We start from the raw sequence: 27,007 nt of genomic DNA on the forward strand, positions 1-27,007 counted from the left end.
CAAGAAGTTTTTCTCTGATGTTGAGTTACAACCATCACCTCTGAAGCTCTGTGGTTATGGTTATAACGGTTATATATGGTTATGATGGTTATGATATGCCAGTACAATATTGGTGAAAACGTCTACCAGAGGTTCCATTCCACATTATTCAGCATGGCGCTAATATCCTGGGTCTTGACCTGTTCCTTAGCCTTGACTTTTCTCTGCATGACAACAGCGGTGCAACCATCCTTCAGGTGGACTCTCAATGGCAGACACAGTTTCCCGCTCTATTCAGTGGTTTAGGCTGCCTCTTTGCTTTTTCACAAGGTCACCACTGAACCACAGGGCATGCTAGCTGCAGACCTCATTGAGCCCATTGATGCTCCTCCTTGGGTCTCAAATCTTGTGATTGTGCAAAAATGGACTGGGGGCATACGTCTCGATGTTGACCTTCGGGGACCTAACAAGGCTGTGGTGCCAGAAAAATACCCATTGCTGACAATTGAGGAACTCACATCACTCTTCTATGGCTCCTCAGTGCTCACAAAGTTGGATCTTAATCAAGGTTACATGCAGATACTCCTGCACGAGGACAGCAGAAACCTGACTGCATTTGTGACTCACATGGGGTTGTTCCATTTTAAGAGGATTCCTTTTGGCCTAAGTTCAGCACCTAGTTGCTTTCAGAAAATCATGGCATGTAAGCGCTGGCACATGTACTTACCACCAGGCTCTCACTACCCTCATGTCCTCTGCTGGAACGGGCCACAAGCCCCTCAGGCTTCACCGATGGGCTGACAGGTTGAATCAGTACAACTGCCAGCTGCTGTTCACTTCTGGAAAAGACAACGTGGTTGCAGATTTCCTGTCATGTTCAGCTGTGGAGTCAACTAGTACAGCCAAGCAGCCGGAGTCAAAAATAGAGAGTGACCTTGTGCAGTTAGTTTATGAGCCCTAACAGGCTGAAGTGTCTCTTGAAGAACTTAAGCGAGAATCTGCAGCAGACCCACTCTTCGTTACCCTCAGCACCTACATTCAGAACGGCTGGCCAGCTCAGTTGAGTGCTGACCTGACACTTTTCTCCCGAGTCAGGGCAGAACTGACATGTTGGGGTGAGTCATGCATTGCATGGGGGCACCGAGCAGTCATTCCCCTGTCCCTTAGGGGGTGGGTGCTGTCAATGTCACACAAGGGTCACGTGAAGATAGTTAAATTGAAGCAGAGGTGCTGAGATTTGATTTGGTGGCCAGGGATTGACAGACAACTAGAAGCTCTTGTACGTGACTGTGCACCTTGTCTGCTTGGTGGTAAAACAGGTGCTCCAGCACCGCCACATTTGCAACCTGCTGACTGGCCCACCAAGCCATGGGAGCATCCACAGAAGGACATTTGTGGGGAGCTCGCCTCTGTTCCTCAACATCAGCGGTTTCTAGTTGTGGTGTATGACCTCCACTCAAAGTGGCCCAAGGTTGTGCCTATGGGCTAAGTTACAGCCTCCGCAATGGTTGATTTCCTGGAGCAACTCTTTTTCTGATGGGTAATCCATTACCACTGACAATGGGCCGCAGTTCGTTTCCAGTGAGTTTTCATCGTACCTGGCTGCCTGGGGCATAGCCCATATACGCATTTCCTTCTACCATCCTCAAACTAATGGCAGCATGGAAAGATTTGATCAAAGGCTCAAAAATGCCATACGTGTACACCTTGCCCAAGGTTTTCCATTTAAGACTAGCATCATGTTTGGCCCACAAAGATAAGAGTACAGGATTGGGTAAGAGCCCGTAGGCCATATCGGAACAATAAATTGAGCTTTATCCTGTCTGAGCCCCTCCAGGTCAAACGGCAGCTTGGGCCAGTCACTTTTGAGATAGCTAATGGATCCCGCTGGCATGCCAGTTGTCTTCGAAGAGTGCCCACTTTGAAGTTACGTTTCATACTTAAGCTTGGTGGGAGGGGGCAAAATATTGTGGTTGCAAACCAGTTCTTCATTGTTATTATCTATTGTAGTAATACTGTCGTGAATTCATACTGATGCGCATGCTTCGCAGTTGTACCGTATTCCGTTCTGTTGCCACTGAAGTTCCTTGAGTAAACTAGCATTCACCCGAAGCTCCGTTTGTATGTGTTTTTGTTGAACATAACAGTAAAGCACATACAGTGCCGTGAAAAGGTTTTTGCCCCATTCCGTTTTTTTATTTTTATCTTTTATTTTTTTGCATTTGTCACACTTAAAACATTCAGACCATCACACAGATTTTAATATTACACAAAGATAATGCAAGTAAATACAAAATGCAGTTTTTAAATAATGATTTCATTTATTAAGGGAAAAAAGTTGTCCAAACCTACCTGGCCCTACATGAAAAATAAATTGCCCCCTCCTGTTAAATCATGAAAGAAATGTGATTAAACATTATTTTAGAAAGCTGAGTTAAATTTCGCTAGCCACACCCAGGCCTGATTACTGCCAGACCTGTTGAATCAAGAAATCACTTAAATAGAACCTGTCTGACAAAGTGAAGCATGCTTAAAGAGCAACACATCATGCCGCGAACTAAAGAAATTTAAGAACAGATGAGGAACAAAATAGTTGACACATATCAGTCTGGAAAGGGTTATAATGCCATTTCTAAGGCTTTGGGACTCCAGCTAACCACGGCCAGAGCCATTATCCACAAATGGAGAAAACTTGTAACTGTGGTGAACCTTCCCATGAGTGGTCGGCCTACCAAAATTACTTCAAGAGCGACAACTCATCCAGGAGGTCATAAAAGAACCCAGAACAACATCTAAAGAACTGCAGGCCTCACTGGACTCAATTAAGGTAAGTGTTCATGATTTAACAATAAGAAAGAGACTGGGCAAAAACGGCATCCATGGGAGAGTTCCAAGGCAAAAGCCACTGCTGACCAAACAGAACACAAAGGCTCGTCTCACATTTGCCAAAAAATATCTTAATCATCCCCAAGACTTTTGGCCAAATATTCTGTGGACTAATGAGACAAAAGTTGAACTTTTTGGAAGGTGTGTCCTGTTACATCTGGCTTAAAACCAAGACAGCATTTCATTAAAAAAAAAAAAAAAAAACATCATACCAGCAGTCAAACATGGTGGTGGTAGTGTGATGGTCTGGGGCTGCTTTGCAGCTTCAGGACCTGGATGACTTGCCATAATTGATGGAACCATGAATTCTGCACTCTATCAGAAAATCCTGAAGGAGAATGTCCGGCAGTCAGTTTGCGACCTCAAGCTCAAGCGCACTTGGGTTATACAGCAGGACAATGATCCCAAACACCCCGGCAAGTCCACCACTGAATTACTCAAGAAAAACAAAATTAAGGTTTTGGAGTGGCCAAATCAAAGTCCAGACTTAAATCCGATTGAGATGCTATGGCATAACCTTAAACAGTCCATTCATGCTCGAAAACCCTCCAATGTGACTGAATTAAAACAATTCTGCAAAGAAGAGCGGGCCAAAATTCCTCCACAGTGATGTGAAAGACTCATTGCCAGTTATTGCAAATGCTTGATTGCATTTGTTGCTGCAAAGGGTGGCACAACCAGTTATTAGATTTAGGGGCAATTATTTTTTCACGTAGTGCCAGGCAGGTTTGGACAGCTTTTTTCCCTTAACCCCCTGGGGTCGAAACCCTCACTGATACGTTCTGTCTCGTATTTTCTTTATGACCGTGAAACGAACTAAAAGTACTCCATCAGTTTTGATCGTACAGGTAAGTATAAGGTATCATTTGAAACTGCAAAGGGTCTACTTTATTTTGTGTATATTCATAATAACAACAAAATAATGTGCTTTTGTAAAATAAAGAAAATAAATGGGGTGCGTTCTCTGCCGGCTCAGTCTCTGTCACCTCTCTTCACAGACACGTAAATAAAACAACATGAATCTCCGCGAATACTCGCCTCAAATTTTCTCGCCTCCAGTTTTCCCCGTCTCAACTCATTATATCTAATGCAGTCACGCCCACGTACCGATCGTGCTTTTCAGATTCTAAACATTCACATTCACATGAGACACATGTATGTATTCACAATCCCCACATGTAAACGCCCACATCATCCGTAAACAAATGTAAAGAGTTCATTCCAGCTACTTTTTGTTTCTGGAAGATGACGCGCTGAGAGGAATAACCATGAATATACCTCAGAAGAGGAAAAACACAATGCAATGCGTCGCGCAGCTGGATCCAGTGGAGGATATCACTCTGATGAGTAGCCTAAGATTACTTGCATCTGTTTTTATTGTGTTATTGTGACATAACTTGTGCACATTTTACTAGTTAGACTTTTATCAAACTATAAGTTAAGTTAGTGATGTATTGTCAAGTATGGTGACCCATACTCGAAATTAGTGCTCTGCATTTAACCCATCACACACAGCAGTGAGTAGTGAACAAATGCACACACACCGGGGAGCAATTAGGGGTTCGGTGCCTTGCACAAGGGCACCTTAGTCATGGTATCGAAGGTGGAGAGAGTGCTGTTCATTCACAATCCCCACCTTCAATTCCTGCCAGCGCGAGAATCAAGCCGGCAACCTTCAGGTTACAAGCCCGACTCCTAACCATTAGGCCACAACTACCGCTACATACTACCCCTATAATTCGTGACTACATGAATGAAATCAAGTGAAACATTTTGAAATATGTGTCATTTCATTGTCTAAATGTCTCACAATGACAGGATGTTTGTTTAATGTTTTATAACATAGAGAACCACAAGATATAAAAGTAGTGTGAGTGTTAACACTATGAATGAATGTTTGGCACAAAGGTGTGTTACTGTTCTCAGTTTTCAGATAAGTATGTTCAATCATGTGTCCTTGACCTTCACTGTGTATATTTTTATTATACTGAATTGCAAATAAAATACAAATAATAATCAAAACCCCACATTATTTTATTCTCCTCACACTCTTTCTTACCTGCCTCAGTCACATTCATATTGATGGCCCATTACGGGAGGCCTTTTGTCTCTCAGGTGTGAATCACCAAATATGCATGGCCATTGTCACTCCCTCAAATAAGGGCATTCTATCACAAAACATGTTTTACAAATGTTAAATCAATATTTTTTTTCTGTGAAGGAGTGAACAGGATAATTTTCACATCATTTTGTAGCAAAAACTCTAGTCTACCACGTCCAGTTCCCAAACGTCTTGTGAACAAATGTTCTGTATGTGTTTCATGGCCTTATTTCAGTGACTTAACAAATTTAGTTTTTCACTAACCACGCATAAACATTGTTTTCTCATAAACAAAAACATGTACTTTCATACTGCTCACATATTATTGTAGCCCAGTTTGTGCTTAATACAGTGTTATCAGACTTTAGACATTAATGTTTTTTTTTTGTTGTTTTTTTTAAGATACTGAAAAAAACAAATGTCAGGGCATGTCAAAACTTCCCCAGGGCCCCAAAACACCCTCAGACCCCAGCAGGTTAATAAATGAAATCATTATTTCAAAACTGCATTTTGTATTTACTCGGGTTATCTTCGTGTAATATTAAAATTTGTTTGATCTGAATCATTCAAGTGTGACAAATATGCAAAAAATTAAAAGAAGAAAAAAATAATAAAAAAAAGGAAGGGGGCAAAAACGTTTTCACAACACTGTAAGTGGTCTTGGTATGTGCTTGCACAAAAACTCTAAACTTCCTTTAACCTGCCTGGCACACTCTCATGGCAAATTATAAGTATTTTGTGATTTGGTGTTTTTTTTTTTATCCTAAAAAAAAGGATAGCTTTATGGACCTGCAACTCTATTTGCCTCAACTTTTTGTATATATATTTTTTCTGTACCAGCATTTCTGGCATCAGGGCTTCTATTGTGTTTTTAAACTCTTTGGAGCTGGACCGCAGTGCTGTCGTGAATGTGGCACAGTGTCTTATCCTGACATATTTGAGATTGTAAAGAAATTAATTCTTACAATTTCATCTTATTAGCTGCTTCATATTTAAGTTTCAGTTTCAAATTTATTCCAGGAATACATGGCCTCTCGGCCCATAGTTCCACAAAATCATAATGACATGGCAGATAATATTTTCTTCATTCCATGATATATATACAATGCCAGTCTCCATGCATACCCCGAAACACAAACACTTGACATATCAATACAAACATCACCAACAAGAACAAGATCACCAAAGTATTTCTTGCACAAATCCTCATACAAGAAGCAATCATACAAAAAATGCTTCTCATCTTCTATCAAAGAAATATTTGCTGTTAACTTACAATAACTACAAATTCTCTCTGCCATTGATGTATTACTCCATCTGCCTGTTTCTATAGCAAGATGATAACTTGAACATCTAAAAAGGAACAATGATCGTACCAGTTGCATGTTATATACAGACGCAATGTAGTTCTCTTGTATCAAAGACGACTTGCATTGTGAATATATATTTAACTTATTTTCCAAAACTGATGTGCACCATGCCTTTCAGTCTTTCAGTCGTTGGTTAAGAATAGCTGTAAATGTTCTTATATAATCTACACTTTGAGCCTCCCAGGCTCTAGAAAAACCATAAAAGTACAGCAGAACTCTAATACAAGTAACCCATGTTTTTCTACCTACTTCATCTAATTGAAAAAGCATATTATAACATTTTCTTGAATAACGATGATTACACTAGTTTTATCCAATACATGATACATCTTTTCATATAAGAAGCGGACAATATAAATCTACCCAAATCACCCAAGACAGCTACATTGCTCACACTTGTACTGATACACAGGAGTTTTTTTCACAAAAAAGATACCTGAACATTTTCAATACACTCCACTGGTTCAAACCCCCATATCTCAGATCCATAATAAAGTATAGGTGCAACCAAATGATTGATTGCAGCCTATTTTATGTACCGTGACAATTTTGGTGTAAACCACATACCCAGATATTTGTAACAATTAACCACTTCAATCTGTTCACCAACAAAATACCATTTTTCATCCTTATTTAGAGAGCCCCCTCTTCTAAAAAACATAATTTTCGTTTTACTCAAATTCACTTTTATACCATAAATATTACAAAATTTGTCCAGCTGTTCAATCTGTTTCTGTAACCCTACAATTGTATCTGCTATATTAGCCATATCATCAGCATATAACAAGGTCTGCACTTCTGTGATACTTTCAATTTGAACAATTTTCACAATTTTCCTTCAACATTGTTATAAAGAATAAACAAAAGTGGACTCACCATGCAGCCCTGTCTTACACCAATGGTGCAGCCAAAATACTCTTAGACTATTGGTTCCTTTCACACATTATTTAAGTTTAGAATACATAGATTTCAATACACTAAAAACGTTTCCACCAATGCCATTCTTAATGAGAGTGTGATACAAAAGATTATGCTGAACACTGTCAAAAGCTTTAGAAAAATCAATAAATATACAATCCACTGACTGTAAAATAAAAAATATTATCTATTGTAGAATAACCTGACCTATACTCTGCTTGTTCTTCATAAAACATATTATTTACTTCTACATAAGATACTAATCTCCAGTTGAAGACCTTTGTCAAAAATTTACCAAACACATTAAGCAATGAGATCACCCTGTAATTTCCTACATAATTTTTATCATCATTCTTGTATAGCGGACAAATCACAGCCTCACACCAAATCTCTGGGAAGTCCCCTGTATCTAATATTGTGTTATATAAAGAGAGCATTATAGGACATAACATATGTGATGCTGCTTTCAGCATCTCAATAATAATACCGTCTGGCCCAGGGACCTTTCCATTACTCATTGACATAATAGCTTTAAAAATCTCATTATAAGTAATACTACTATCTAAAATTTCATCTTCATTAAATAATGCAACTTCATGATTATTTACACAATCTGTGACAAAGTTTTCAAAGTCAGCATCTATATTAAATTTTGAATCAGATAATAACTTTATAAAATATTCTAGCCACTTATATTGTTAGACTGTATATTATTTGACCTTCCATAACTTTTAATTTTCTTCCACAGCTGCTATTTTTATGTTTTCCTGTAGTATATTACCTAAAACATTTCAATTATACAGTTTTTTTCTTTCTATTACATATTTTTTTTAAATTTTCATTCCTCAAGAATATAATTGTTCATAGTCCCCACATTACCTGTTCTTCTAAATTGATTTAAAACACTATATTTTACAGATTTCTGAAATGAACAATCTTCATCCCACCACTGTGGTTGTTTGACTTTAAATATATCTATTTTAAATTAGAAATCTACCTGCTTCATGTAAACAGTCTGTCAACATCTTAGCCGCTATATTAGTATCTTCTTCCACTGCAGTAAAAAAGCCACCTAAAAAGTTTCCATTCAGTAAATAAGATAATCTTTGCAAAAACTGCCTCTCACCATTAGTTCCTAGTTCCATTAGTTGCTTCATATTTATAGCTATTGTATCACATCCATGGTGACAACTTTAAATCCTAAAAAATTCCAACTTATACAGTATGTGTTAGTACAGTATAATAGGTCTAAAACTTCATCTCTGGGTTTGTTGTGACTCTAACCCATTACCCCACCTATAATTATAGAAAGTACTCATTTATTTGAGTTACACCTGTTATCTCCTCTCTCAGTCTGTCATGAAAAAAAAGTGTTCTCTCTATGCTAAATGTGATAAAATGGATGGAAATTAAGACTTTGCTTGCTGCAAGAGAGCTGCATGCATTTTGCATTAATGAGTCTGATTGTCTCTGTCAGTTCAGGAGAATTTCATTTCTGTCAGAACTCTATATTTGACAGTGGCCCTTTCATACGTCCTTTCTGCTGACACACAAGAAGAAAACGTCAGCATTTCAGCGCATATTAAGGCACAGTAAGGCTTTAATTATACAAAGGCTGTCCGTACGTCTGTCTTTTGAGTGTGTGTGCTTGTTTCTCAAGAAAGAGAGCTTTGTGCTGTTTGGCAGCCTTTCACCATTTGCATCTTTGTAGTTATTAATCACTGTAAATGAAAACAGGATGCTTAGTCTTTCACGGTGTCTGTTTAATGTGACAACTCCTGCATAATGCTAACTATTTTTAATTTGCTAATTGAACTGAAGCTGCTGACAAACTTGCATATTAATCTTGCAGTTACAGTAAACTAGCCAATTGTGTTTTCATCTCTATTGTCACTGAACTTAGTATATACCAGGCTGTACACTAAATCATACTCACGAGGAAGCATTTATTCTGTGGAATATTGAAAATATCACTTCTTGATATCATAATATGTTTCAGAATGACAGGTAATATGAAGAACTGAATAACTAGCCATGCTGTTGAAATCTTTGCTGACTGTCCACAATTTAATTAATTTGTATTGTATGTTGTGAGATTTTAAGGTCATGTGCATCATGCCACTACGAACAGATCAAACAACATTAGAGCTTTTTGGAAGAACTATGAATTCTGCTCCATATCTGATAATTATTTGAACAATGCATGCCAGGTTTGTGCTGTGAACTTGAATTAAAATAAAAGAAAATAATACAAAAAAAAAAAAAAGCTGAGCATCTTGCCATGTCAGTAGGCTTTAAGCTGCATCATAGTGGACTCTAGCTTTATTGTGTTTGATATCTCTACCATAATTTACCAGACTTTGATTGTTTGCCCGCTTTTGTAATTCTGACAGTGATTGTGGAATGTGTGTAAGGCTGGGCACGGCTTAGCCTTACCCTGGCCAGGGGTCGGAAATTAATGGTGGCTTGGGACAAAAATCCTCCTGCACAATTAAACTAAATTAATTACGGCTGTCCTGAATAAAATGAAAATGCAATTAAGTGTCTATTGCGATATTAAATTTATATCTGCTATGTTACATCATATTTCTTTTTACATCGCTGCACATTATAACCAATCACACATGATTCCATTGAGTTTATCAATGCAGTGGCCAATCAGAGGAGTTCCAATGAATCATTGCCGAAATGTCAGAGTTCAGTGTGTGTTCAGTGTGTACTCACTGACTGTATTCTGCACTCTCGCGACTTCTCTCATAAACGACAAAGTGAAGGTGTACGTACGATGTAAGATATTAATACATCAGACAGTGGATAGACAGCTTCACTTATTATTACAGGAGTATTTTTTTTTTAAGTACTTAAACTCAAGCTAGACTGTAGTCAGTCATAATCACACTGCCATATCACCCTACAGCCCAAGACTGGTTACCCACTGTAGCTAAGCATGGTTGTACCTGGTTAGTACCTGGATGGGAGACTCCTGGGAAAACTAGATTGCTGCTGGAAGAGGTGTTAGTGAGACCAGCAGGGGGTACTCACCCTGTGGTCTGTGTGGGTCCTAATGCCCCAGTATAGTGATGGGGACACTATACTGTGAAAAGCACCATTCTTCGGATGAGTCAGGTTGTCACCATTATTTATATAGTCCTTTTTACAATGCAGATTGTGTCAAAGCAGCTTTACAGTATTAAACAGGGAAATAGTGTGTCGAAAATGTGTGCCGTTCTCCTCTGGCCAGATGAAAGGCTGCAACAAAGTCAGGTTGTCTTTTCATACTCTGAACTACTTTTGATTTTCTCCAAGGTGATTTCTGTCTACCAGTCTTATTACTGACTTTTTCAGGTGCAATATCATCAATAACATTCTTAACTTTTGAGTTAAAGGAATCAAGGAGAAGATCAACTGAGTCTGCAGAAATGCTTGGTGTTGAAGATATAGCCTCCATAAATAGCGCACTAGTGTTCTGTAGTTCTGTAGTGTAGATCTAGATTCAGTGGTAGCAGAGATCATTATATCAAAGAAAATAAAGAAGTGATCAGATAGTGCTACATCCTTAATAACAATGGATGAAATGTTTAGATCTCTACTGATGAGAAAATCTAGAGTGTGTCCACGATTGTGTGTGGGTCCATGCACATTCTGAATCAGGTCAAAAGTGTTTAAAACAGTTCTAATTTATTTTGTAGTTTTGATTTCTGCATTATCTATGTGAATATTAAAATCCCCTGCAATAGTAAACCAGTCAAACTCTGAGGAAATCATTGATAACAGTTCTGTGAACTGTTCAACAAAGGCTGGAGAGTATTTTGGAGGCCTGTAAATTATGATAAACAGAATGCGTGGAGCACCTTTCAGCACAATACCTAAATAGAGAAGCTACACCTCCACCTCTCCCGACAGTCCTGCAGACACTTGTAAAATTAAAGTTAAGAGGGGCTGTTTCATTGAGGACTGTTGCACTGTTGTCTTCTAGCCATGTTTCATTTAGAAACATAAAATCCAGGTTGTTTGTGGTTATTAAATCATTGATCAGAAATAATTTTTTTTTTTAGTGAGCGAATGTTTAAAAATGCTAACTTGATGGAATTACATTTTGTCTCTATAGCAATCTTAGTTTGATGCATAATAGGCCGCAGATCAGTCATACGGCTTGAGAAAGCCTTAGACTTTCTTTCACATGATAAAACAGAAATAGATGAGGCTTGTTCTGTAAATATTTGTGACAGTTGCTGCTATCATAGCAGGTACCCGACATATATCACTATAAATGCTGATCCCAATGCATATTTTTCATTATCAACATGGATATTAAAATCACCAACAACAAGGTCTTTACCGCGGTCCTTACTCTCTGTGGTCATTAAAAATCCCATGGCACTTCTCGTAAAATAGTAGAAGTGTAACCCTGGTGTTCTGGCCAAATTCCAGTGTTGGGGAGTAGCTAGCTACAATCAGCGATGCTACTAACGTAACTACATTTTTCAGTAGTGTGAAAGTAGCTTAGCTACTTTTAAAACAGTGTAGCTTTTCCAGTAGCTAACTACTTTTTCCAGCAAGTAGCGGTGTAGCTGTAAAAAAGCACATACAGGAGGTCAGGGCCGTAGCTGGGGTTTGAGGGGCCCCGGTGCAGGTTGTACCAGTGGGGCCTGTTTGAAATTGTTTAATTTGAATGTTTGTTCTATTTATTTATTCGTGCTATTTACACAATGTTTAAGTTTTTTCAATTTTGTAGGTGTCCAGGTACAGAAACCGAATAATCACAGTTTATTTGCTATAGTTTAGAAAATGGTAATAAAATATGACAAGAACTCAGAGTTAAACTGTGTCAGAACAAATTAATCTTGATAATGTCAGATAACTTTGATAGAAAGATATGTAATGGATTACAATCAACCAAAAATTCAAATTCAGACAGCTGTTAGTATGACAATATTTACACAACTATTACTTTGTTGACCAATTACCAAGCAATGCTTTTGTTCAGTATGTGGTGTAAAAAGGTTGCATTAGCAATTAAAGAAAACACTTAAGCAAAACATGGTTAGGTCAAAGTGTCTGAATAATTTTAAATAATTTTTTTCAGTGAGTGATTTTCTTTCTTTTATTTTCTTGGATTAACATTAAGGACACTAACAGCAGCTAGTAAATTAGGTGCGGTCACTTTAAGAGACAATTTATTTTGCAACTGTTTACTTTCACTTAAGACATAACCGACAGTTTTTTTCGAGTATACTCTCCAAGACGGGTATTTTGACATAATTTTGTATGTATTTGTCAGTACAAGATCAAGAAGAGGCAAATTCGGTGTTCAAGTGCTTTGAGACGCGTCTCTCTGTGTGCGCAGAACCCCGCGCGCGGGTGCTGAATTGGGCTCTTTCACATCTTTTTCTGTTTGCATGTTTAAACTACGGTTTGTATGTGTTCGTTCAGGTGCAGGAGGATGCGAAGGAGAGCTTGGTTTGGTCTTGCTGTCTGTGAGACGTGGCTCTCCGAACACGGCACGCGAGTACTCAGTTGAGGTTTTCCACGTCTTTAAATGCTTTAAACTCTTTTGAATGTTTAATGCAGCAAGGCTTAAAAACACATGCAAATGATAAGCTTTCATGACGACGCGCAGCAGTGGCCCGTCAACTGTCCTGAGCATCTTTTTAGTCTGGCCTCAGCCAGTCGATTGAGATCGCTGGGGGCCCCCCTCAGCCATGGGCCCCTATAATCGTCACCACCTTTCACCCCACTAGCGACAGCCCTGCAGGAGGTGAATAATAGCCTTTTTAAACTGATTAATTTTCCTGATTTATTGCATTCTATATCAAATGTCTTTTTTACATAATGAACCATCATAATACAATCTGTCCCCCCACCGTTTTGTAATGAACATTAATCCAACAGAAAATAAAATCACGATATAATGGTGTACTTATCATTTGGCAAAGGATGATTCCACACAAAGCACAGTGTTCACGCGCACAGCTGATGATTGACATCTCAGAGCGGCTCTATTCACAGTCAGCAAATGCCGCATGTGCTGTGAGTTTAACCTGCTTATTTTACAACTCCTCCGTATCTGTCACGGTGCACACAGCAGGGAGGAACGAGGAACACGCAGACGAGGATAAACTTCAAAACAATAGTCTTTAATGAGAACATCAGGACAGGGCAAGACAAGGCAAGGTTGACACAGACAGGAACACCGGGGAATAACGAGTAGACCAGACGAAATCTAACTAAACAGGCAGGAACTAAATACACATGACAATTACTGATAATTAGACGAAACACAGCTGGACAAGACTTAACTAATAATCACACTTAACAAGGACAGGAACATGACCAAATATGGACACAAGAGGCGGGAACACATGACACACACGACAGAGGACGTAACAGTATCCAGTTTAAGTTGAATATATTTTGTCCTTGCATTGATGTTACATTTGTAGCAATTTTGCACTATGACAGTCAGTTTGAGATATAATAACTATATAACTATCATTGTGTGGATCGGATAGTTTACAAAATCAAATGATTGGGAAACTTTTTGTCATTGAAACTATTTGGAAAAAGTGTCCCAATCAACCTGAATTCACCACACTCTTTGAAATCATGATTGCATTATAATATTTAAACTCCAAATATTTTATTTATAACTATTGTAATTCTTCATTAACAATTATTCAGTTATTTGTAATGTTAATTCTAATATATATATATATATATATATATATATATATATATATATATATATATATATTAAATACAAAATACACTGAACAAAATTATAAACACAACACTTTTGTTTTTGTCCTAATTTTTCATGAGCTGAACTCAAAGATCTAAGACTTTTTCTATGTACGCAAAAGGCCTATTTCTCTCAAATATTGTTCACAAATTTGTCTAAATCTGTGTTAGTGAGCATTTCTCCTTTACCGAGATACTCCATTCACCTTACATGTGTGGCATATCAAGATGCTGATTAGACAGCATGATTATTGCACAGGTGTGCCTTAGGCTGACCACAATAAATATATATATAGATTTTTATTATTATTATTATTTGCTGTCTGAATAACTGTGGAAATGAAAGTGTTATAATTAGTAATTTACAATGTTTTTATTAAATTATGACCAAGTTAAATGCTAATTCAGTAGTATTTTACATGATATCCATATCTAGTACTTGCCTAAAAGACAGGTTTATGATGTACAGTACATAGTTAATAGATTAGACTAACATTAGTATACCTTTAGCATTACCCTGGATGGATTTACCATCTGACAATTTGTGAGTGCTATAAAGCTGCCAGTGGACTGCCCATATGGCAAAAACCTCATCCTCCTGGTTCTGGAGAAGCACACTGCTGACATCATTGTAGGGCACTCAACTTGTGCAACATTCACCAGTGATTTCCATGTCCTCTGGAGATGTCCTGAAATGGGAATCCCAGAGTTTCCCTGACTGTTTCCCTACAAATCATCTGAATCTCAGCTGTTGGTAGTGAATTCCACCTCCATCGAAAGTCCAGTCGATCAACAGTCTGTAGATACTCCCACTCTCAGGACATTTTCTGCCCCAAAGGAGGCTCTCAGTTACCTCCACACAGGCCATGGGACTGCACAAACCTCCTGCCCGGTGAGCCAGTGCACCGAGGAAAAGTTTACCCACTCTCCCTGCCAGAACAGAAGGCCATGGAGAAGTATGTGAAAGAAGCACTCCAACAGGGCTACATTCATCCTCATCCGCAGTTTCTTAAAACTAGAAGCAGAAGGACAAAGAATTGTGGCTCTGCATTGATTACTGGTACCTCAACAAAATAACAGTCAAATATCGTTACACTCTTCCCCTCTTCCTGGCTGCCTTGGAACTGGTGTGTGTAGCCACTATGTTCACCAAGCGTGACCTTCCTTGTGTGTACAACTGCGTGTACAGCATGACTCAACGACCTTTCCATATTCCATGAGTTCATGAATGAGGAGTTCCAGGAATGCGACCATTGTTTTGTACTCCTGGAACCAGACTGGACATTGTCACCACATTGCACTTGTTTTGGCCAAGCTGATAGAATACCATCTGTAACTCAAGGTGGAGAAGTGCTCATTCTATCAGACCTCCATTCAGTTCCTAGGATACCAGCTCACAAGGTATCCAGATGGATGAGGGGAAGGTAGAAATCGTGGCCCACTCTAACAATCATCAATGCTCCAATGCTTCATTGGCTTTGCCAACTTTTCCTGTAGATTTATTCATAACTCCAGCACCCTGACTACTTCACTGATATCCCTCAAATCCAAGAGCAAGTCTGTCCTGGTCTCCGGGGGCCACCTGAAACTTTTAGCGATTTAAGGAGGAGGAGCAATATTTTCTTAATACAATTTGAGTTAACCATTTCTCAGTGGACTAAGAACATGAAAGCAGATGCCCTTTCCTGTCTCCTAAGTAAAGCTCAGAGGAACCCAAAACCATCATCACTTTGGAGCTTGTGGTTAGTCTCATCCAGTGTTCACTTTACATCAAGCTCTTTTTCATTAGAGATCAAGGAAAATTGTATTGCTCTTGATTCGACACCCTGAAAATAAAAATACATTATTTCACAATACTACAGCATCAATCAAACTGTTAAAACTGTTCATTATAAGGGTGTCTCGTTAGGACAGTTCTGTTATGCTAAGTGTTTCCAGCTCCTTTCACAGAGCGGACGAGAGCCAGGCCATCAACACTCAACATCTCTCAGTAAATAATATATTTATAACAAGAAAGAGAGGCTTTATATGGGCTTGGTAATTTTTTAATTACTAATTTATGTAATATTACAAAATGTTTATCACTGATAAACATAATGTGCGCGCACATACCTACATGCATGCTTGATCATCTAAAGGAACATGTTCTCATAGACACTTTGACTCTAGGCTTAAAATAACTTTTATGCATGGAAAAAATGCCTTTATTGGGTTCCTTTAATGCCATAAATAAAGGAACACCAACGTATACCCTATTTGTGGAGAGTTTCACTCAGCCTTAGCTTATGTACCCAGTTATTAAAGATTTACACTGTGTCCTAATGTGACACAGAGACACACAATAAAAGGTTTCTTTTCCTTGTTAATCGAATGCTGTTCCCTTTATTAGTCCACTAATATAGTTCAGTTGAAGGAGTGAATGTGAATTCGGGCACTGAGTGAGCAGAAAGGGCTCCCTCTGTAGCATAGTTTGTACTTGCTGTTTAAAAATCATTAGAAAAAATAGCAAACTGGCAATTCCAGTAGTAATGGAAAGATTTATCTTGAACTATGTAACTAGCATTTATAAACGTGAATAAACTATTTAATAATCAGTTGAAAAGAAATGTATGCCTGTATGAAATTATACTGTCTCCACATTGGACAAGTGATTTGGAAAATGGATGGATAATTCAGCAGTGGGCGCCATCTTCTGGCGAGACACGGAAATTAATTTAGAATGACCCTGGTAGTGCATTATGGGTTTTTATTCAATGTTAAAAGTGTCTAATGGGAGTTTGAATATCATTTTGCATGACCTTTATAGCCAAACTGAAATCAACTAGTATAGTTAACCTCAGATTTTGAAAATAAATTAAATAAAACATGTACATTAAAACTGTGAACTCAGTGTGAACCAAAAAGTGTATTCCATAACAAAGATGGTGTCACTCACTCAGTATGTACTTTCAATAATGTTAAAAATGTTTCATATTTATGAACTAGATAATAAACTTTCGTTTGGTTGGGAGTGCAGTTCACATGCGCTTCTGATTGCCTGTGATATTTGATTGATTTTGTAGCGTCGCATAGCAGTGTCGTGTTTGGTATGGACTGACAAATTGCTATTCGCTGGTTAGGACACAGTGTTACGAGTTCATGTTTTTCTATTCAACTGAAGCTTTTAAAACTGTTTGTACATTAATGTCAGATTTAGTTAGCCTTTCAGCTACCCCTGTTCATGTGTGTATTTATTCATTTAACTGTTTATTTATTTTTGGCAGACTGAGTCTTTCCTGCCATTCAGAAGCTGGCTGAATCGTGTATCCTATTTGTGGGAGAACAATGTCCTCATAAGTTAATTACACAGTATTGATTCTTGCCTCAGACATAAAGATTTAAATCTGCTTAAAAAGACTCTCCTTCTGAGATCAGCCATAAATGTTCTGCCAAATAACCACTTACTTTGAGTTTGAATGATAATTGATGCCACAAAACCTAAAACCCCCAAACTGACCTCCTGAAAATGATATTTAATTCTGTGATATGGCACAGTGTACTGTAAATTATTAATTATTTTCTCTGAAAACATTCTATTAGCTAACATTGGTAATTTAAACACTCAACCTTGAAAGACAAGTGTCAGCTATGTGTTTTTACAAGCTCTTTTTGTCTTCTTGGGCTGGTGACAGGTCATTCAGACGATCAGTGCTGTGGATAAAGACGAGCCTCTCAGCGGTCATCGTTTCTATTTCTCTCTCGCTTTCTCTGCTGCCAATAATAACAACTTCACCCTCAGAGATAATAAAGGTAAACTCTGCAAACCATGAGATAATTACAAGTACTGTTTGTATAATGCATTTGTGAGCAAAACATGCAATGTTTCAATTGCTGACATTTTCATGGCTGCTACAGCAATACCAAACAGAATTGCAGTCTGGTTAGTTTGAGCAGATGGGCTGTTTGTTTGAGGGTGTTTTTTTTTTTCTTTTCTTTTTTCCTTTGCAATTCTGTTTGCTGGTGCAAAAAATAAGCTATTCATCTTTACTACAGCTTTATATCAACTGTATTTTAATTCAAACTTTGCTTATGAACAGTTTAAATAGGAACCAAATGTCCATTCTAAATGTTATAGTTTTCATCTATCCTAAATTTCCATTTTAGGTTTTATAGTTCTGATTTATATATATATATATATATATATATATATATATATATATATATATATATAGGTGTACTGAAATCTGCAGTAAGATAATGAACGAAACTTTAGGATATTGGTTAATTCAAGAACTGAGGTCAATTGTCAAGTAAAGCTAAATCTCCTATTGCAGCCCTGCAGATTCATACCTACTAATATAATTCGCATCAGCTGATCCCCATCTACACTCTCAGAAATAAAGGTACAAAACCTTTTCAAAAGGTTTACTTTTGTACCTACTAGGTTCAAATATGTACACTTTAAGTATTAATATGTACCTTTAAGGTACCAAAATGGACCCTTTAGGTACAAACATGTACCTTTTGAAAAGGTATCGCCCCAGTGCCAGCTTTTTTACCTTTATTTCTGAGAGTGTACCTATGGGAATACGACACCTATCTAAGCATCCATATATAAGGTCCATCAGTACTATCAGCAGTTTTCGCATTGCTCAATAACTAATTACCCTCCTCCATCCCCAACTCCTCCTCTGTCAGTCAGGATCCAGCGTTCTGATTCTCTTGTGAATCAGACTAATTAAAAAACAAATGCACATTGACGGATCTTCTTCCGTCTGTTCTGCAAAATGTAAACAAATGTAGCCTATATTTCTGCAAGCATAAATATTGTGAAAATATCAATATTAATTGTGTCTAGGCAAAGTCATTCCTCCCGGAACAGGTCGCGGCGCCACAGCACAGAGCTAACGCGGGTTTGACGGGTGTACATTTAATACTCTGTGACAGCTTATTTAATGTATAAATTATACATTGTATTTAATGTATAAGGTAGGCCTACATGTACAACAAACTGGTAATGTCATAATGGTATCATGTACTGTAATCGAATTTAGCCTATCTATACCTGTGGAACCGTAGACAGCACACGCAGTGTTCATCTAATAAAGATCTTCATAGCTAACAAACAATAGCCTTTGCAGATTTGCTTTCAATTGACTGTAGATCCAAAGCCACGTCTTCAACGCTCTTGATGTTCTTAAACTTTCTGTTACAACTCTGAGTGAGAACCGCTTCAGACGACTCAGCGCGTGCTTCAGGGAACTGAACGAATTATTCAAACTGATTTACAAACCAATTCACTGGTTTGATCAAGCCTTTGAACAAAATTGGCTCAAAAGAATGAATCATTCGCGAATGGGCATCGCTCATTGCCCACAGAAACGTAAATGGCGCATTTGGAATAAATTAAAGCATTTTTAACTTCTATTGCAAGATAAAGTAACGAGAGGAGCGTCCCCTACAGTAACGAAGTAAATGTACCATTTTTTCACTAAAAATGTACTTGAGTAAAAGTACCCATCTTTAAATATACTCTAAAAGTTACCCAAAAAATTTACTCAAGTAAATGTAACGAAGTAAATGTAACTCGTTACTACCCACCTCTGTTTCTGTGGAATTACAATCTTTTCCATGGAATGTGGACAAACAGAGCAAAACCGAAGTTATTATTCAGTGAATCAAATATTCTATAATTGAGCAAATCCATAGACAAATCAATCCGACCTGTTTTTAAAACAGCATCTACCTATTAATCGAAAAGATTCATGTAACATGTATGGATGTTTTTTTATATTTTTATGGGCATTTTGGATCTCAACAGCCCCAGTCCTCAATCTTTTTATTTATTTATTTTTTAATTATTATTATATGGAAAAATATGGCCAGGATATTAAAGATATTCAGTCCATTGAATGTAAATTTGCAGATAAACGGTGCTAAAAGGTGCTTTTGGCATCTGTATAGATTTTTCCATCTTTAATCTCTTATGTGTCTATCAATCTGTCCATCCCTTCATTCAGGAATTTATTTAACTCTCAATCCTGGGTTTGGTGTCAGTTGACCAGTTTTGATCTAATCTGACCCTCTTGACATTTGAATGCATTCTAACAGCTAGTTTCACTGTGCACATTCTAAACCTTGACGTTTGGCCTTTCCTCTCACCTCAGATAACACTGCATCAGTGCTGACGAAGCGTGCTGGTTTCCGCCGGCAGGAGCAGTCGCTGTATCTGTTACCAGTGTTGATTGTGGACAGTGGCAGTCCGGCCTTGAGCAGCACTAACACTCTTTCTGTGCGAGTGTGTGACTGTGGTGTGAACAACGTTCCTCGGGTGTGTGGCGCCATGGCTTTCTCTATTCCTGCGGGTCTCAGCACTGGAGTTCTGCTCGCTATACTGGGCTGCATCATCACTCTTCTGGGTAAGACTGTGATGGCACAACATCAAGCAGTGTAGAAACTGATTATACAAGAAAAGTGAGGACAGTTGTCCAAAACATGATACATCTATTTACTGCTATTGAGTTGATCTTTGTGATCTCTTTTTGTTTCATCCACTGCTACTGCATCCTGGAGGTCCTAAGGAATTTTAATGGCGGTCACAGGCCAAAACCTTAGGAATTAGCCTCTAGATGGGAGAAGGGCAGAAACTGCATTTTGACCAATGTGAAGTTCTGTCCTTCCTTGGCTTCGTACCAGAATTCTTCTTCTTGCCCTCTAAGAGATGTCTGGCCAGTATCCTAGCATCTTTATCTATAGCGTTGGACAGTCTGCTTATGCTAGTCCACCATGATCAAAATCAAAATGTAGCAAACCTTTGTCCACTGTTGTGGTCAGAGAGGGGATCCGCCATTAAACTAGGCCCTGGAATATGCCATTCACCACATTAGTTGTCAAAAAGTGTTAATGAAAACATGATCAGTTGTCCTGAATTAATACAACTGGCTGTAGAAATGTCCAATATACATAAAACACACACACACACACACACACACACCAGGCCCGGCGCAAAAGGGGGAATTGCACCCTCAGAAAGAATTTGTGCCCCCTCAGTTTTCTTTACAAACATATTTATTTAAACCGTTAATGGATAATTAATTGGAGGAGCACGGGCGCACCGTCTGCAGAGCGCTTACAATTGTGTTCGATTTGATCAGATTAATCAGCATCTGACTTGAAGCAGTATAGCCTATCAAAATAGGCTACAGCAAGAGTGATTCGCGAGCAGACGCAGGTTACGGTCATCACAGTTTCTCCAGCACAGCTGGCTGCACGAACTGTGATGATGACAGCTAATTCACAATTTACCAGGCTTACTAACTGTATTTAATCCCGTGCTTTAATAGGTTTACAAACTCTTTTCATGTTATATTAATGCTAATAATATAACTGGGGTCTGGGGTTGGGTATGCATCCCTTTCCATCCTCTCCCCTCCTTGCTGAAAATGATTTGTGTGCAAGTGAAAGTGCAAGTGAAATCAGAAAAAATAGCGCGAATAAGAAAGGCACACTTTCGCAAGCAACTGCACGTGATCACAGATAATCCCCCCACTCAACGTGATTTGTGCCCCCTAGAATTTAAATGCCCCCGACTGAGGTCTCCTGGTGCCGGCCCTGACACACACACACACACATATATATATATATATATAGAGAGAGAGAGAGAGAGAATTAGAATTTTAACCAAACATTTTTAAACTTTAAAATAAAAAAACTTTTACATTTCTCAAAACAAGTCTAATACAATAATAAACCAAACAAAATTGACATTAAACTCAATAATTGTAACAAACAAGAAAAAAATAAAAATTAATCTACAACAGAGCAAATTGCATCATTGTAACACCACTGAACTGAAAAGAACATTAAGTCTTTCATCATCTTATACAATTTAAAATCAACCCACACTCTTGCTTTTATCCGATTTTTAAAAATAGATACAACTTCACATCCTTCTGACCCTTCAATTTTATTCCTCCTGCTTATATACACTGCCATTTTTGCTTCTCCCACAATGAAATTTAAAAGTTGACATTTTATCCTGTTTTTCACCGCATATCGATATCCAAGAATAAAACTCTGAACAGTAAAAATTTCGTCTAGCTTACCAAACATCAATGTAAGAAAATCAAATAAATAGCACAATCTTGTACACTCCATAAAACAATGAATTTGTTTTTTCTTTTTTCACAAAAAGGACATAAATTAGAAACATTTGGAATGATAACATGCACAAAAGAATTAACAGCAACTGCACCGTGTAAAATTCTCCATTGGAGATCTCCCACCTTTTTTTCCAAATGAGGTTTATAAAAAACTCTCCACACAGGTTTTATATTCTGATACAAACCTAATTTGTCTCTCCAAACAGTATCAACTCTTCCGTAAACTTTCGAGTTTAAAATTTTAACACAACTTCTGTACAATTGTTTGCTGTTAGCCTCATTAATAGTTTATTCCTCTAAGTTCTTCAAAAATTCCCCATTTGCCCGTTTAAGATCAGGAATAACATAAACTTCTGGAAAGGGATCTTTATTATCTGGAACCACCTTTCCTTCACCAAAGCTTATAAGGAGAGACTTTTCTTCTACCATAAGCTTCTGTTTTAAAAGATCAAGTAATTTCCCTGCTAATCTTATTGATCTAACTCCAATGCAAGAAGCAACCTTTTGTGAATTTTTTAACTCAGGACCCGCAGCAGCTATTATGTGACACAATTTAACTTTTCTTGCTCTGCACATTGCATTTTCAAAACCCCATGCAGCTTCACTTGAAACATCGAATCTAGCTCCAAACACAGTCGGTTCTTCTAATAACCAATATAAAGACAAACCAAAAGCCCCTCTTCTTTTCTTGAATAAACTCCATATTCTAAAGACCCCTTTATAGAAAGGAGTAAGTCCATTCAGCTGAATTTTGCTAGAGTCCATTAAAAACAAAGCAGAGTCCAGTCCCAGGCCTCCAACTTGACTCAAAATAAAATTAGCAACATTCCTCCAAACAAGATCTTCTGGTCCAGTTAAAAATCTTTGAATAAATTGTAAACGAAAAGTTGCTCCTCTGCTGGCCAGATGTACTAGTCCTTGTCCCCCTTCCTCCTTAGGGAGATAAAGTACACTCGAACACCCTCCCAATTTTTTTGCAATATTAAATCATGTCCAAGATATACACCTAAATATTTAAAGCCATTTTTCTTCCACTCAAGTCCAGCAGGTAAATTAGGAAGGCATTTACCGTCCCACTTTCCACATACAATGGCTTCACTCTTAGACCAGTTTACCTTAGCTGAAGACAGCTTTCCAAAGTCATCAATTATTATTCTTAAAATGTCTACCTCTTCTTGATTATTCACAAAAACAATAACATCATCAGCATAAGCCGACAACTTAATTTTAAAATCACATTGTGGTATACTCCAGCCATCAATTTTTGCTCTTATTCTTGTTAACAATGGTTCAATTGCTAAAGCATACAACATGCCTGACAACGCACATCCCCTTGCCTTATGCCCCTTGTGATCTTAAAAGGAGCACTCAGGCCACCTTTAATTACACTTTCAATGTTCCCCTATAACACCCCAATCATTTTAATAAAACTCGGACTGAAACCAAACTCTCTTAGCGTCTGCCAGAGGTAGTTATGCTCAACCCAGTCAAAAGCTTTTTCTTGGTCCAAGGAAATGAGACTAACATTTAAACCCAATGATCTAGAGATATCTAAAATATCTCTAATTAAATAAATATTATCAAAAATAGATCGATTAGGTACACAGTATGTCTGGTCCACATGGATGACCCAACCAATCGCCTCTTTTAATCTAATCGCTAAGGCTTTGGATAAAATCTTAAAATCAGAGCATAGGAGTGACACAGGTTGCCAGTTCTTTATATTTCTGAGGTCACCTTTCTTCGGTAAAAGGGTGATTACTGCTCTTCTGCAGCTCATAGGCAGCAACCCTCTGGTCAAGCTGTCATTGAGCATTTCTAGCAGATCATCCCCTAGCACAGCCCAGAGTGACTTATAAAACTCGACAGGGATGCCATCGATCCCTGGAGCTTTCCCAGACTCCATACTCTTTAGGTCATCATACAATTCACCTTTCGTAAAAGTTTTTCCAGTTCAGCATTTGCTCCTTCTGGAACCTTAGGTAGATGCTCATAAAAGCAACTGGCTATCTCTTCCTCCTCCATGTATTCACTCCTATACAGCTCTGAATAAAAACCACTGCTCTTTTCCTAATTTCCTTAGGCTCTGTAATTTCTATGCTAGATTCTAATAGCAAAGAATGCATAATTCTATTTTGGCCATTCTTTTTTTCAAGTCCAAAGAAAAATTTGGTTGGACCATCCATTTGTGCTGCACTTTGAAACCTTGATCGTACCAGAGCACCCTGTGCCCTAATACCCAACAAATCATCTAAAACTTTCTTTTTATTTTTGAGAACCTTAATACGTTCTCGGTCCCTTACAGATTCCAAGGAATTTTGTATTTCTAATATTTCTCTCTCTAGATCTTCCAACGATCGGGAAATGTTTCTAGAAGCATTGAGAGTGTACGTACGGCACAGTTGCTGTATCTGTATTTTTTCATAATCCCACCATTGCTGCAGAGAATCAAAATATGACTTCCTATTCTTAAAATCTTTCCAAAAAAAAATTAAACATCTCACAAAAGGAATTATCTTGTAATAGACCAGTTTTAAAGTGCCAATACGCACTTCTTGGCTTAACTTTATTAATAAAAACATTACAGCAGACCAAACAACGATCAGAAAAACCTACAGGTGAAATTGCACAACACTTAATAGTATTAAAATGATGTTTAAAACAATACCACCTGTCTAGTCTAGCCATTGTTACATGGTATTCTCTCACTTGTGTCCATGTATATTGCCTCTGTGTTCTATTCAACACTCTCCAAATATCATACAAATCATGTTCTTTTATAATTTGTCGCAACAGTGTTGGGTAAGTTACTTTCAAAAAGTAATTAATTACAGTTACTAATTACATAATCAGTATGGTATTTAAATTACTTTACTGATTACTCTGTCTGAAAAGTAACTTATTTACTCAATAAGTAACTTAATTATTAAAATAATTATACAGCTAATAGCTAATAAGGCTACATCTTAAAATCCCTATAAACCTTAATAGAAATTAAACTGTTTATTCTTTCAATTTGAGTCAAACATAGAATAGTTTAGCCTTTTAGCTTTAACACAACTTTAATACTTAAACATTTTTATAAAAAATGTTAACCTTCTTTGGTTAACAAATATAAATACTCTGCAAAATATCTGAATAACAAAAAAGCTTAAAAGTTAAATACATTTCAGTTTGGTAAGATGTTCAGGAAAAGCCCAACTAGTAAAATCCATACAGGTTTATGTAAAAATAACACGTTAACTAATGTAGGTAAGAATAAATTACAGAAATGATCTTCTCTGCTGAATAAAGCCATGTCAGATCGCGCTGTTCTTATGAGGTAAATTCCTCATAGCAGGTCTTCTTTCAAAAATGATGAAAATTAGATGAATCTTTTTTTTTTCTTTTTTTTTTTATCTAGGTGTGGGCGTTTGCGTTGGGTGAGTGACCGTGTATACACACACACACACACACACACACAATGCGTAAATAATTCAAATATGTCCTTACTATTTCCCACGGACACATTCATGGTCATGTTTGCTGGGGCTTTGGGGCAAGCTTTAGCCTATTGCGTGCATTTGAACGCAGAACTCTTCAGCTGCGCTGAAGTCACTTGCTCTCGCTGCTGCTGCGGGACACTAAACACCGCCGAGCCGCTCTCAGTCGCGGCAGCACGGTCTCGGCTAATACGGGACGGTTGGCAATCCTACTTATATGTATCTGAGTATTTAAGCTTTCTCTGTGAATCAGGAAAATCTGAAAGTGAACGAACCGGCGCGCGGAGGGTTAACGCCGCTGCATTCAATTTTATCTTTAGATGGTAAATTTAGATTTCAAATGCAATATTGATTTTAGAACTGTTGAAATTATTTAGTGTATGTAACGCAAGTACTTTATAAGTAACTGTAATTAAATTACCTAAAAATGAACAGTAATCCCTTACTTTACTTTTTCAGTGGATAAGTAATTTAATTACAGTAACGCATTACTTAGTAACGCGTTACACCAAACACTGGTCGCAAAACACGTTGTGATTCCATATGAGGTTCTTTATGATTCCTATCAACACTATCATTTTCTGTACAGTTAAAATCACCCCCAATAAATAGATAGTCCTCATATTTGCAATTTTTGACTACATCTCTAACTTTATTTAGAAACAAAACCCTTTCACCTCCCAGAACCGGTGCATATATATTTATAAATACAACAATACAATTTTCAAACTCAACTCTCAATTTCAACAAGTGTCCCTCAACTACATTTTCCACTTCAAAAGAAACTGGAATTATATTTTTCCTTAATAAAATAGCTATACCTCCACTGATATCAGTCTTATGACTCATAATCACCTCTCCTTCCCACTCCATTTTCCATGCACTTTCATTCTGCACATCAGTATGAGTCTCCTGAACAAACATGACATCAATATTTTTTTGCTTTATCAGTTCAAACAGCATTGCTCTTTTCCTTTGATCCCTTGCATCATTTATGTTCAAACTGCCCAGACTTAAATTACTCATAAATAAATTAATTTAAAAAAAGACTGAGCATAACAAAAACAAATAATTAACAAAGAAAAAAGAAAAATTAAAGCATTGCTTTTTCATCATTCAACATGGTGGATCTCAACTTCTGAACAATTTTCTTGAGCCTGTATATTTCTTGTTCTGTAAGGCCCCCGATCCCTTTTTCTTTCATTGACACTCTTGCTGACTCTATAAACAACTCCCGATCAGGAAAGAAATCCTCCACTTGAACTCCCTTCATTCCTTTTGTACTTTGCAAAAAAGCTTTAATCTTTTCAAGGGTATAGGCATTCCTTTCAGCTCTCCTAAGAGAAACTGAATCAACTGAGCTAACTGATTCACTCTCACTCTCTATTA

The 27,007-nt window shown here is 37.6% G+C and overlaps 1 protein-coding gene across 3 annotated transcripts in view; it reads left to right on the top strand.

The window, feature by feature from the left end:
* Nucleotides 1-27,007, top strand: part of LOC131533640 (cadherin-7) — a 156,035-nt gene that overhangs the window by 112,543 nt on the left and 16,485 nt on the right. For all 3 annotated transcript variants that reach the window (XM_058765999.1, XM_058766002.1, XM_058766001.1), the window contains 2 exons: nucleotides 17,667-17,784; nucleotides 20,142-20,393. In XM_058765999.1, the coding sequence (XP_058621982.1) occupies nucleotides 17,667-17,784; nucleotides 20,142-20,393 (370 nt within the window). The remainder of the gene's footprint in view (nucleotides 1-17,666; nucleotides 17,785-20,141; nucleotides 20,394-27,007) is intronic.

Source organism: Onychostoma macrolepis, chromosome 24 (genome assembly GCF_012432095.1).
Source record: "Onychostoma macrolepis isolate SWU-2019 chromosome 24, ASM1243209v1, whole genome shotgun sequence".
NCBI lineage: Eukaryota > Metazoa > Chordata > Actinopteri > Cypriniformes > Cyprinidae > Onychostoma > Onychostoma macrolepis.